The 15,009-nt window shown below is 38.7% G+C and overlaps 1 protein-coding gene across 3 annotated transcripts in view; it reads right to left on the reverse strand.

Moving 5' to 3' along the window:
• The window catches only part of PPP2R2C (protein phosphatase 2 regulatory subunit Bgamma), a 203,586-nt gene that overhangs the window by 111,125 nt on the left and 77,452 nt on the right, over nucleotides 1-15,009 (reverse strand). The window contains exon 2 of one of the 3 annotated variants that reach the window (XM_013960046.2): nucleotides 12,069-12,160. The exons of the other annotated variants lie outside the window; for them this stretch is intronic. Coding sequence (XP_013815500.1) covers nucleotides 12,069-12,135 — 67 coding nt within the window. The 5' untranslated portion in view covers nucleotides 12,136-12,160. The remainder of the gene's footprint in view (nucleotides 1-12,068; nucleotides 12,161-15,009) is intronic. 3 annotated transcript variants of the gene reach the window in all.

The raw sequence follows: 15,009 nt of genomic DNA on the forward strand, positions 1-15,009 counted from the left end.
ATATATAATACTTTAAATCAACAGAGCTCAACACTTTTTGCAATCCTCATTTTAGGAGAAAGAGAAAATGGGGCAAATAAAGGATGGAAAGTGACTCTCCAAGTGTTAGCCAGAAGGCCAGCATCAGAGATAGAGACAGACACCATGTCCTCTCCTGAGCTCAGGACTCCAGACCCACACTGATTTGAGAAATGGCAGTGTCTCCACAAAATGATGGTGCTACTGATACTGCAATTGTTACAAATTTGTAGGAAGTATTTAACTACACCAGTGACGACTGCTGTTGACAGGAGAGTGGAAAAGTTCTGGCATTGAACCAAAGGCAGGGTTAGTGCCAGCCTTACGCTTTCTGACTGCTAATGGAGGTTTTCCCTTTGGGCTCACTTATACTTGTGTCCAACCATCCCTAGCCCAAGGGCAACAACATCGAGCAATCAACGTGCTACAGAAACTATCGCACTTAACTCTGTCAGTTTAAGCAGTGGCAGCATCTGATTCAGCTTTTTTCTTCTGTGTTGCTGCAGACGGTGTTGGAAAATCTCACAAGCATCAAGTGTCTTGGGAGCTCCCAGTCTGGGACAACAGTACTGGTGGAACCACAAATGTCATCAAAGGAAAAGCTAAACTTAAAATGAAATTACTTGGCTTATCCTACTTAGGTCTACCCTGTTAGCACAGGCTTATCCAAGTAATTTCAGAAAAACAACTCTGAAGACTTCTGGACTATTTTCCAAGGAAGCACAGCCTTTTGTTCCCAGTACATGGATTTATCTCAGCTAAGGGGAACTTTTGTGGGAATGATGCGGAGTATTTTTGTTCAGAACTGATGTCTGGAAATAGAGGATAAACTATTAATTACAATCTGGACACAAAGAATATTTTCACAATGGACAGTAAACAGCACTTGAGCCTACCCCAAAATGCACTAATCTTACCAAAAGCTAAAGCAGAGCAGGGGGAAGTCAGGTTTCACACGTGCTTTTCTATAGGTGAAGAGCAGGAATTGTAACATGATGACCACCTTCATTTATGCCCACGTGGAGAAAAGAACTCAGACTCCTAATTTAAGTCACTCAGGCAAAACCAGTATTTTACAGGTACAAAGCATGTGTTACTCCAGTTCCCAAAGATTTTGCAAATAGCATTAACCAAACCTCTTCACAGCGGTTCTTGGAAATGGGTAGGTATTAGCAGCACAATTTCAAAGGTGGGGAAGGGAGCACAGTAAGCCTTACTGAGAGGCAGGCATTTGGAAAGCCTTGAACAGCACTCTCAAACTTTGAAGCACACTCCAAAGTACTAAGCATCAGTTAATACAGACTCCCTACCTATAGCCATCTGTTATGTCATATGTGACTTTTAAAATGAGTTTTCATGTCACAGTCTTAAAATTAATTTTTTTTATTCAGCCTCTAGAAAACCTCTTAGACAGTGATACAAAGCTGACTCTAAAGGCAGTTTGGTCTAATTCCAGAATGAGAATTGCTTTGTGTATTAATCTAGGTTAGAGGAAACTACTGCCCCCCTCCCCAACAAAACGCAACAAATGTACGTTACAATGTGCAGCCGATTATAACCAATGACCCTTACAAAACAATTTAAGATTCAATATTTGTGAAACAAAGCAATGTATTCACTGATAGCTTTGTATCAGCATAAATGACTAATTACTTTAATCAGGAAGCTCAAAAGATAAAGAATTTGATTTATTATAAATACAGGGGCTTGCCCTCATAAAAATGACTTGCTCTGCAGTTCAGGACACATTGATTTATGGCACTACTTGTAATGCTCTGATTTTTTATTTTTACATTTCATAATAGGTGAAAAATGAATTAAAAGTAAACTAGAGCAAATCACATTCCCAATATCATTGTATTCAATTTCATAGCAATACTCATACATTACCTATATCCTAATATTTCCCTAATAAGCAAGATATAAAACTATTTTGAAAAATATGGAGTAAAAAAATTAATTGGGATAAGATTACAGGAAGAATGAATATTCTTGCCTTTCTCATGTATGATGGTTCATTGTTTAATGATATTTGAAATCTGCTGCTGAGACAAACTGAACACAATTCAAATCCTGTTTGGAATAATTGTGAGAGTCTTAAAAATTTCTGAAGATAAATTATGAGTCAACTATGGCGTAGGATCCCATGAGAGAGACAGAGAGAGAATCTGCCCAGCGTCTGGCAGTGGGCAAGCAAGTATCTTAATATCCTCAGTGCAAGGCACTTCACAAAGTACTTTGTTCTCTCCTGACCCCTGCACTACTAGCTCTTTGCCAAACCTAAAGGGGTTTTATGGATAGAGCACTTACTAAGGCATGTCTGGTGCCCATGACCTGGTGTACAGACTTACTGCACCACATCCAAACTACACAACACAGTTAAAAATTTTTTACAGGACACATCTTTTATAGATGAAACAAATGCAAAAGAATTTCATGCGTAATCTGCTTACACTAAGATTAAATTGCTTAGGACTCTCTCATCCACCTGAACTCCTCTAAGCTTTTCCTAGCAAAATGACCGTCATGCATTTCCTCTTTCTGCATATTTATGCATCAGATTGTTGAGGAACCTCCAAGTGTGTTTCCACATGTTTTGCTGCCTGACAGAGGGAGAACCAGCATCCCAGAGATCAGGAGAAGAAAGAAACATTTTTCCTAGCTCCCTGGTAACTGGCAAAGTTCTCTACCTTATCTCAAGTTACTGGGGTCATCGCTGGAGCCCCAGGGTCTCCAGGGGCACTATCACCCAACTGTGCATATGTGGTACAGTTGCTCAGTCCATTCTAGTGTTAAGACTGATCTGTGTCATCAGCATTAGCTAGAAAACAGTGATTAAGGACAATGTGAGAATATTTGCAATGTGAAGAATGTTTTCATAAACTAGATGATCTGCTTGATCTAAGTTCAACTCTGAGATTTGCTAAGACAAGCTGTATTCCTCAGGGCACTACAACAAATGGATTATCATCAAATAAGGACACTTGGCAGCTAGGTTCATATTACAGCTGCTTCCTGCGCTGACCAGCACAGTCCCCGTGACCCCATGTTCCCCCTGCTTTAATATATCCCTGCATTGTCTCTTGTCTCATACTTAAGACAAACATTCCTTCAGGCAGAAACCACCTCCTCCTCGTGTGTTTACAGAACCAGCTGTGGCTGGTGACTCTTAGTGCTACTGCAGGATAAATAACAAGAAAGATGTACATTTGACCATGATTTATGGCAGAGAGTCAGAAAACACATTCGGTTAAATCTCTGCATTATCAAAGTCAATGGGAATTTTATTCCTGAAGCCAGGGTTCTTCCTCTTCTGTCATCACAGCTGGTATCTTCCTAGTACATCTTTCTCACAAAAGAAAACTTTTTTTTATTACCCATCAATTCTGATCCCCTGCAGTTATTAACACAACTGCATAAAATGGAAATAGGAGTAGTATTTTCACCAGGATTTTTGTCAAAGATTCTCTTGCTATCAGGCATCTTTTCCAAGCTTAGTGATGCATGCAGAAAGTCCAAGAATGCAGATTACTGCAGTTTGGAAGCTACTCATCAAAAGATTACTAAAAGACATCTGCTTTGGTCCATGAGGGGCACCTGAGGGACCAATCTCCACTATGTTCTGTATCAACCCATTGATGACCAGCTACCCAACCCCAGGTCTGCACAGCTGCAACTAAGTAGCATGCTACTACAGTAATTAGTAAAGACATCAGAAAATTTGGGATACTTAGCGATGTAACACAGGCTTCTAAGTTGTTTTAATCAGCCTCAGGCTTGCTCTCTGAAAGCTATGAGAAATTTGGGGAATCTTTAAAAGTCTTTAAAATCCAGCAGTGTGCTACCACTTATGGATGTCTGAAACTGTATGCATTATCTTTAAAGACTGCTGATTAAGACCGATTATTTTGTTTGTTGGATTTCTAACTTACATGGCTGGTTTCATACTTAAATCCCTTCAAATAAAGGTGCCCTGCTATACAAAGTAAACCATCTGGAGTTCTGCAATTTCTTTTTTAATCCACAGTATTAGAGGTCAGATAGAGGTAAGCATTCCATGAAGGATTTGGAACGAGCTAAAAGAAAGAAAATGAGAAAAGCCCATTCAAACAGAATCTGACATAAAAAGAGCAGGTTTCCTCAATGAAAAGAAATTCCAATATTTTACACAAAAAAATCCATTAATTATTTTAAAAAATATTGTTGGTTAGATTTGGCTTGTGTACAGAACTAATATAGCACTGAGAGTAGTGCTACAGGGCAGCACTTACAGGTTTTGCGAACATCATTCCAACCTGCAAAGTCTATGTTTCAGAAGGAATATTTGCTCTGATCAGAAATTTTATGTTAAAGTCTAAATTCTGAAAGGCACCCTTGTGGTTTCAGAGCAGTTTTAAGACTGGAAGCTCACTCTTCCAGGCATTTATTTTGTAACAATCATTTCCTTTCATATTTCGTTCCATTTGACAACTCTCATGGGGAGCTAAACACTCTCCTTTGCAGCTACTGGGATTACTGAGAGAAAAATATGAAATAAGTAACTCTGAAAATGATAGATCAGGTTCACTAAAGGGCAGGCTCTCCCGAGCCCAGCAGAGAGGAAAGGCTGCCCAACATCTTTACCAGTCTAATCACACCTAGAGGCTATTCTGACTTGCACTTGCTGGCAAAAGTCCCTAAAGGACCATCTGCCAGCAAGAACAGTGGGAAAAAATTCATTTGTGTGTACACTCAAGTACTGTTAAGTCCTTCCCAATCCTAAAAATATTCAAATACCAGAAGTTGCCACAAGTGAGACTTAAGACTTTACTGTGTCAACTTTACCTGCTGTGGAGTCCTCCATGTGGGGGTATTTGACCAGAGGAAACAAAGAAAGTGGCCATTAATAGAGGAATAGGAGGAAAACTGAACAGGTAAATGAATTTACCTTTCATATTCAGAATATTATGGTAACTGTCACAGAAGGATGGTCAATGTCACCAAGCACAGCAGGTAAGGTATACTGAAAGGATATGTCTAGGAACAGATTATTGAAATAAAAGTGTCAAATATATACAACAGATGCATGCATGCTAGGCTCATATTTTTAAAATAAGAATAAATTACCATGGAAACCCCATAATAATCCTAAAGCATTTAAAACTGCAGATGCATGGCAGAGCCCTGGAACATGCTGTTTCCCTCAATCAGATTTGAAAAAGACAGGTCAAAGAAAATAGAAATTTAAAATTAAATGCAACACCTATTCTAATTTGAGGAAAGAAAAAAAAAAAAAAAACACTGCAAAGTTGGAGCTTCTCTGGCTTAACCTATCCTCTGATATATGCATCCATTCCTGCCCTCACTATTTTGTTTTCTCTGTAAACTGCACCCTTAAAGTGTTAAAGGTATCAGCTTGTACAGAAGGCCAGTGGCTGTCCTTTTCTGGGGCAGAGCAGGTGCAGTACACACCACCAGAGTTGTGAATATGCTGTGCTTTTCTGAAAGATTTGTAGGGCTTTTTCCTTCTTTGGCTGCTGCTGCCGCCACTGAAGGCATGGCTGGGCATGCTCCTGGCATTGCCAGGCTTTTCTGACTCCATGGGACTGGCTGAGGAGTAACTTGCTTCTAAATGAGTAAACTCTAATATTTCACCATTAAAGTCTCATCTTTCTTCCCTACCCCACTATTCATCACACATTTTTATGTGGCATCTAACATTTGGATTATATCCAATCTGGTACCATGGAAATCTTCACTTAGCTGAAATCACCAATACTGAATTTAGTGAAATGTTTGGTTTCATAGCACAGTTCTCTGTGCCTTCTAGCACAGCACTGGATTCTGTTAAAAAAAAAAAAAAGAGAGAGAGAGAGAGAGAGAGAGAGAGAGAGAGGGGGGAAGGCGAGTGATTTTTTTTCCCACCACCACCACCAAATGTTCTGTTTAGATTTTAGGTTTATTTGACTCATGGAAAAAAAGAGTAAGACATACTTTACTGTCCAGACGAAGTATACAGCATAAGTGCTTGCATGCTTTGAATAGATTTGGACATCTCTTATTCTGCACTAACACAAAAATTCTAATCTAAACTGTGATGCTGCAGTCATATGAGACGGATATCTGCTAGCTGGCACTGTTTATTAAACTATTCAGTATGGGAGAGGTTTTTTTTTTTCAGTGGCTTGGATTTTGTTGATGCTAATCAGTCCTTCACTCCTATTTCCATGCAGTTTTGTCTGAAATAGCAATTTGTCTGGGTTTTTTGCACATCTCTTCAAAATTAAGCTGAATAAAATTCAGTTCATTGACACCACAAAACTGATCCTGCAAACAGAGAAAACTTCTTCTGTACCTAACGTTAAAACAATAACATTTTATTCATTTGTCTTATGTTCTTGTGAAAAAGGTCAGTGACTGAGGATCAGTTGGAACAGCCTCATCTATAAGCAGAGATTAAACACAGACTCTGTATAACCAAGCTAATGCTTAGAACAAGCAAAATAGTATAAATACTAAGGAAGAAAAATACCATTGTGAGGAAAATACTAGAAAATAATGATCTACATCAGAGTGACACCAGCAGCACTGTGGTTGAAAAATTTTATTACTTGCAGGCAAGGCACAACTCTATTTATGACCCAGCTTCTTTTACCTTGTATTCCTCGGAAGTGTTCAGCTCAAAGCCAGTACAAGGTCTGCTTTGAACTCGTGTCAGATTCCTCTATGGGGTATAAGAAAAAACACACTTTCACCACTCACAGTAACTGAGATTATTCCAAATAACAAATCACGTACTACGCCGTTCGGGGGTACAGTTACCCAGTACACAGTGCTCTTGACACAGTCGCTACACTGTCAGCTCTATATAACTTAGAGGCAAAGTGCACAGGCCACAGCATCACTTTTCTTTCACACACGTGTTTAGCTGTGAGGCCATCTTAGGAAAAAAACGCGTTGGCAAAAATCTAGCAGTAGCCTCCTTGTGGGGCCTCCAAAGGCCTTCTGATGTCTCAGCCCCACTGGCACGACACTGGCAGGAGGCAATCCTGAAGAAACTTCTTCCAAATGGACCTTCACACTCTTCCCCCCCCAGCCATCCCAAGTTGGGCTGCAGGGACTGCAACTGAACAACAAAACCACCTTTGCACCTCGCATGAAGTCTTTTGAACATTTTCTCGTAGTTCCAGCGGTAGGAGCGTGTTGCCCCATCAGGCTCTCCCAGTCAGCTAAGCGGGCAGCCCTCCCTGTCACTCTTACAAAATCGCTTGGTCCCGTACACACAGTACCATTGCCTGTACCTCTTCACTGAGCCAGCATCCCCTCTCCTTCACTCCTCACATACAACGCTGGTCTAGACCGTAGTAGTAACAACAGCTTAGAGTTTTCCAGAAAACCAACTGTTATCCAGAATCACAGTTTGCTCACAGAATTCTCTCTACTGCTCCAGTCCCAGACAGGAATGGGGCCTGGGTCTCCCAATCCTGGTTAAAATATGCCAGAATACACTGTAACATTCTCTGCTACTTGACTAGAAAAATAAGTGAAATCAATTTTCTCTGGCAAACCACTGAGCAATATAAATGTCATTATGTCATTCAGCGCTGCACACAAATATCCACAGATAGGATCTGGCAGAGTATGTTATGGCAAACTCTGTAAATTACAGCCATCTTTGCTCTATAATACCAGCTATCATCTCAAATTTGGTCACTCACTTTTTTTTCCTGGAAGTTCAGATCAATTTCTTTGGAATTTAATCACTGTATTTTTCGCTACAGATGAATTTTAATCAATCCATTAATCTTTTACTGAAGTGCCTATTAAAATGCATCTGTCCTTTAAAAATGTTTATGTTTTTTTCTTTTTCCTGATGCACAGTGTTAAGCATTTCAAAAGAGAATGCATTTCCTAATTTACCTGTCTCCCTGGAAGACCTTACCTATTTGACCAGGTAAATGAAAATCTACAAAGCGTGATAGCTTCCTGGTGCAACATCCAGTAATGCACACGTGAAATTTTCTGTCAACTCCAAACAGACAACAGATGAGCCAAAGTCAGAAACTGTGAACAGTGTTCAAGAGCAAACAAACCTCTCCTTTGCACCAGCAGCTCTCACACTTCTATGGTCTCAGTATTTATTCTGTTAACTCTGAATTTTCTACATTTATATACTAAAGCAGAAAAGCCTCTTTATTGAAAACATAGATTCAACCAACCTCAACAGTTCTGAGTCATTAGCTCTCACTAGTCTTCCTAGGAATAGAAAAATGCCCAATTAAAAAAAAAAAGTTTAATTTGGGTTTGTGGCTGATCTCACATTTTGTCTTATATGAAAACTCAATTCTGATTTGTGGGTTATGTTTTTCTGGAATGCAGATGATGACAGATATATGTATTGTATTCATAATGTTCATTAAAAATGCCATTCTAATAAGGACACTGGAAAAAGATTAATATTCTATATCACCTTTTTATTTTTGTCTGCACATCTCACCTTGTGTTTGCAATATTTTGTCTCTTGAATTGCTTTCAACATCCGAGTTCAAAAATTCTGCAACAAAAACAAAAGGTGAGACTCTGAAAAGCCATTTCAATGGGCCCAAGTTTCCTAGGCGCTTTACTTTCTCAAAACAAAATAAATGAGTGAAATAATTCCTTTGTTATTGTAGGATCTAGGATTTTTGCTTATTCGTTCCTTGTGCAGAAATTGCAATAAATACATATTTCCTTATTATCCATATTACAGGAATGCCCAAAAGTCTCAGGCAGGATTGGATTTCTGTGTGCAGAGAACCAAGCAAACAGAGAAATGCATTTCCCGCTCTGAAGATTCCACAGCATTGGCTCTGCTCCTGCAACGTGCTCTGCGTGTGCAAACACCTGAACCCTTACAGATGCCAGAATAAGGCTGCAGACTACTAGGAACTAAATAAACATACAGACAAACATTTTCCAGATACACTGTTATACAGCTGTTAAATTGATATTGATACCCTCGTCACTAATGAAGTTGACTGGACTTAACTGCCAACCTAGAGATGAATGAAGGGTCAAAACTTAATCCTCTATGCAACCTGAAAAGACAGGTGACAGTCATTCCAACGATCACAAGTAATATTAAATGGTAACATTCTAGGAGCCTACAATAATTACATGGTAAATCACTGAAATCTGTTTCATAGCCTGAGCTCTGAATAATTAGTTTTTGCTTCCAACAGCTTTGATTCTTTAGTCTTCCATTTCCTTATAGAAAGCAGTGACACAAAGATTAGATTATATGTGATTTCCTTCTGCTGCTTCTCAATCATTTATTTTTAGAAGTCCAGTGCTGACACATGAAACATTTCTAAGCACATCAAATAAATGCTTGCTTTTGAACAGTTTACTTTATGCAGTTCTTTCTACACCACCACACACTTCCTGAAATACTCCACTCTAGCTCCTAACCTGTTAGAGAAACACTTTTTAAAAGATACCTGCAACACATTGGGAATAAGCAAAGTCACTTCTGGATCACCTGCATATTTTTTTTTTTTTTTTGGGGGGGGGGGAGGGGGAAATCTATATTATCTTGACAGATAGAAAGACAAAAAACAAACAAATAAAACAAAATTTTAGTATGGGGGTTTCCCAACTGCAGCCATGCAGTAGTCCACATACTACTCAAAGTGAATCTGTAGAGTTGCTTATTCCTTGCCTGCAACCTCTCCATTTGGCACCGGACCCAAAATTCTGGGTATGTCCCTTAAGCTCTACTGTTGTACTGTTGCCTGTAAGAAAATGAGTTGGTGAATTGAACCTAAAGCTTCAAACCAATTCACTGTAATTCAAGAAAGACATTTATACAAACTCTCCAAAGACTGGTTTAACTTTCCTTTGCTCCCAACCCTTGGACATAACCAGCAAGGCTATAAAATCACTAGGATATAACTGGAGGCAAAGAAGGTTGATAAAACTAAAGCTCTTAAGACAGCAATTTATAACTGTGAGCCTAATACTGCAGCCTTTGCTCATGTGACCAATCACAGTGGAGTCAACAGAATTACTTATACAAGGTAGGACTGCAGGATCAAGGTTACGAGGATTAGCCTGCCATATCTCCTCACGCTTTGGGTAATACCTTGTTTTACAAGCATGCTCCTTTAGATCACCATTATTCAAGGTAAATATATGGGAAAAATCAGGCTCTGTATTAATTAAAATTCAAGGATAGCATACCCAGAAAGAGAGATGCAGTATGAAAATAATCCAATGTGAAGAAAATAATCTCCTTTATCATTCTACTGTATTTGTACTGACAATAGTTTAAATGAATTTTGAACTTGAATTTGAAATAAAGTATATTATAAGAAGGATTTAATTGGGAAAAGTAATATAATTATCTTCAAAATTTTACATGACCTAAAGGTAGGTTTAGATTCTGGATCTGGGTCACACAGCTGAGCAGGAGGTCAGCTCTGGACTTAACTGGCTTTATCAGTTTTAGTAAGAGGTTAGTGACCTGCAGCGCATTTGCAAGAACTGAAAAAGAATGGCACAGTGATTTATTAGCACCATAAAAACATATTAAATAAGGTGACTTATTAGTGAATGCACCTAATATTATATTATCTAATGCCCTGTATTTTCATGATGAGGTTCCTCAAACTGTTCTTCACTCAAACTGAATTTATGGATCGGTCCCAATTTAATTCCCAACAGGATTCTATAGATAGTTTTAATTATGAGCCAAATTCTGTATTCCATTCTACCCTGACAAAAAAAGAAGTCACGAACTGTTACAGCTATATATGGGATGAAAAATATTCTGAATTATATTTTTAAAAGTAAAAAAGGTAAGAAAACCCTTCAGAAAGTTTATTCCTGTTAGGAAAATAACTCTTCTCATTTCAAATCTTGTGGAAACAGTCAGGAATAATGCTAAATTCACACAATTACTGAACTGTATTACATCCTCTTGTTATCATACTTGTTTACAAACAGCCACATAAACAGAGTTAAACAGATTTACAGACCTACTTCCTTTTACATGTACTATAGAAGATAATCAAGTTGTTGCAAATCCTTCATGAAGCACCTGAAGCTACAGAAGTAATTTTCCATGGCCTTAAAGTCTTGCTAAGCCTTTGTTTCCATTTTCTATATTGTATTTGTATATTTAGGAGAGTCAAGTTTGGCTGAAAACAGAATAATATGCACTGTGTTTGAACCATACAGTACTTAGATAAATATATCCAAGAATGTATATGAAAACTCAGTTGCCACATACATGAGCACTCATTTTTTTTATTCTGAAAACTCATTTTGGTCTTGTATTATTTCTTTGTATATATGTAGACATGGTCTAGCATACACCTTCTGTTTTAGATGACAACTATCTACTGCAATTGTAATACATACCCAATACTTTGATACAGTGTAGGATGCTGCACATCTAACTTGTTTTAGATAGACTGTATTAATTGTACAGTAATCTAAAAAAAGAACATTAGTGTACCAGCTTAATGGGTATTAATATCTAAATTACATAGTAATTATGAAGGAGGTATAACGTTAAGATATGGATTTATAACAGAAACCTAGTAGTCCATTTAGATATTGGAAACCAACATTCACTTCCTTATCAATTTTTGGTGTGTTTCAAAGCATGCCTTCTGGTCTAGTGCTCTAAAGCTCCTCCTGTGAACATGGCTGCCATCAGTAACTGCTTTTCTGTATCACATTTACAACGAGATTGCATTCAGTTATTTGCATGCTACTTTGGAGACGTGTACATAAAGCATTGACAAAGTCTCTGAAAACAAAACAGTGCAAAAGAAAAAAGTGGGGCAAAACACAAAGATGCCATCCAACCACAAAGAAATATCAAAAGGTGACAGCAGTCAAGCAGAATAATGCAACCTCAACGAATCCAACCCACGCTGCTTCATGTCACATACAGTGATTACCTAGTACGGACTGGTGGTTCATTCAAGACAAGGGGGCAGTCTCCGTCCAGCCGTGCACCCTGCAAGAGCCACTGCCGGGCAGTGGCAACTGCACGGACAGAGACTCCTCCACCCACTCACCTCCAGAAGTGACCTCTTCAGAACTGGGCTGAGGAGCATTGGCAGGACAATGTGAGGAAGCTCGCATTGCTGCTGCCCTGGCTATACCTGGCCTGTGGAGAAATAGAGGACTTAATTTCCAGGGCTGTCAGTCAGCACCTTCTACAAGTGAAGGAAAAAGAAATGAATTTGTCAATGCCTGATTCAAGCTAGCACACTTGGGGGTGTGGGAAAGAGCTCCCATCTTCCACTGAAATATTTGGGTTAGTTTCACAGCTTCTGTCGAGCTCCACTTGCCTGCCTGACCAGTAGGCTGGATTCTCTGGTTCACGAGCTGATGGTGCGATTGCCAGTTACCCTGTACCTGCAGCAAGTTGGGATATGGCCGCTGAGCATCACTTTAACTAGATACAGATTTACACCCAAAATTTACAGATTTAGATTTACAGCCAAAATTAATTAAAGTGAACAAACACCTGCCATAATCCAGTATCAGGTAAGTCTCTCTCTCCTCCCTGCCTTTCAGGATGGCAAGTTTTTTAGCCTGTTCCTTACACAGTTCCTTCACAGAGACCCTTATCAAAGGGATCACCCGCACAGAGAAACAGTTCTTTCCCTTTCTGTCTCGCCTATTCCACTGAACTACTTTATTTTACTGCTGCATTAGTCCAAATTGGCTTACCCCAAGAACCAATTCTAAGAGCTAAAAAAAACAGTTCTAGGTTCCAGCCGGAAAGATGTTTTTCATCCACCAATTTTTCGTCTGACAGATACAAATGATTTGTATATACCAAATTACAGTCCTTTAGAGAGAGAGAAGAAAAAAACCCTTCTGAAATACATGCATAAATCATTCTTTTGAGTGTGGTGAGGAATCTAAGAAGTCTCCAAACCTTACTCAAGCAAGTGTGTTTGCTTCCAAGTGTGATCTCTGTGTATCTTTAACAAGTACCACGATGCTTTTTGTCAGGAGAAATATTTTTGTCAGGTTCAGACACAGAGGAATGCTACCCTACGGTCAACCATTTTATTCTAGGAGTGTGCAATACATACTGACATTCGCAAGCAGGCACAATTTCCAGTAATTAACTGGAACCATATCAGACTTCCTTGCACTTGCTCAACTTTGGTCAACTTCGATGGTAATTTTGCAAGTGAACTGAGAGACAAGGCAATGCCTCTAAAATGTGAAGTTTATCTAAAACTCAGGGCAGTTGAAAAGCATGGAAAGTAAGTCAAGAAAAGGATAATTATAAAAATGCATCAGAGAAGCTTGATTAGGAAAAAAAATTATCAACTTTTCTTATGTCTATTACTTAAATTTCTTTTAAAGTAATTTAAATTAAATTTTAAATTACTTAAATTCTTTCAGCTGGGGAACGTTAAAGGGCACATGCAGGCATAAAATAAAGTTGTTCACTTCTGATTGGGGCAAAAAGATGTAGATATTGCTCACTTCCTGACAAGACACCACATACGATACTTTCTTTTTTTTTTATTTTATTCTTTTATTTGCCACAGCATACTGCTTTCTCCTTCCAAAATGACCAGCCCTGAACACACCAAGCACTTTAGAGCAACAAATCAGTCCCTCTGAAGATCTGCTACCTTGGATTATGATTAGGGCTGTAAAGATAATAAGAAATTGGCCAGGATATTTGGATGAGGTGTCTATAAGGTGGGTGGAGGGGGGGGGAAAGTGCACACATGTAAGACTATATTTATAAACCCATTATGTAAATATAAAATAAGATACAGCAAGTTGGTTTAACAAAACAGGACAAAGATTAATGGTGTCCAGAGCACTACAGATGAGTTCTGCTGTTCACTTTCCAGGTTGCTACTTCACTGGCAGTCATGATCACAAAGAATTTCCCCCAAAGCGTGAATTTAGGCAAGTATAGCTCTGTCTAATTAACTGCACTGGTTAAAAGACCAGAAATAGGCAAAACTTCTTTGAGCAAAAATTACAGTTTTGCTGCTGGGACAAATGAGACAGCACTTGTTTTAAGCATTAACAGGAGTTTTTGTAAATATTTCTTTTCTTTATGAGAAAAATATCAAGAGTGTCAGAAAAAGCCATAATCTCTGTGGAACCTTGATGACTTTAGGTTTTACATACTGTCTAATCTCCCTTTTAGAGCCACCAACTGCCCCCAAAAAAACATGACACACAAATAATCGAGTTGCTCCAATAACAATGCACAGATATCATGCATGTTTTGCTTTGCAGAATGAAAGAACTAAAATGCTTTAAAATGCTTGTGGGTAGTTTCTAATAAACCTTGGAAAGACTGATAGCAGTAGAAACAGGTTTCATCCAAAACCACAACTGTAAATGCGTTTTTCCTCCCTCAAAAACAGACAAACATGTAAAGGCTACAATTGAAAGCAAGAGCTCCACATAGCAATTTGAAACAGCCTCAGCGTGGATTTTTGCTTGCGTTAGCAATCTACAACAATATCAGATGCCACACACACTTCAACCCTTTGAAGGTAACCTGCATTTGTTTCAAAAGCAAGCTAACTGTCATAAGCGCTAAATGTCTCAAAGAGCTGAGGGCCTCTTTGCTTACATCCTCCTGCTTTTCTTCCCACAGTGCAACTCCTACAGTTTATACTGACCTCTTCATGTTGCTTTTTTTTTTTTTTCATTCCATAATATCCCATGCACTTCAACAGGCACTTTAATCATGCGGGATACTTTTAAAAGGCAGGATCACTCTCAGTATCTAGGAAAGTAGTTCATTGAATATAAAAGATGATTCCTCCATGTATGAAAGATGCACGTTCCAGAGAGATGTCCAATTCAAACTGAAAGCTCTTCCCAGACATGCTATTTTTAGGATGAACTTGCATCTTCTCCCATCTATAATAGCTAGAATTTCCCTTCTTCCTCTTTGTTTAAATACTGGGGAGAACCTGCTGTGCACACAAAGACAGCTCCTGGACGTAGTTCTCA

The sequence above is a fragment of the Apteryx mantelli genome, chromosome 5 (genome assembly GCF_036417845.1).
Source record: "Apteryx mantelli isolate bAptMan1 chromosome 5, bAptMan1.hap1, whole genome shotgun sequence".
NCBI classification, from domain to species: domain Eukaryota; kingdom Metazoa; phylum Chordata; class Aves; order Apterygiformes; family Apterygidae; genus Apteryx; species Apteryx mantelli.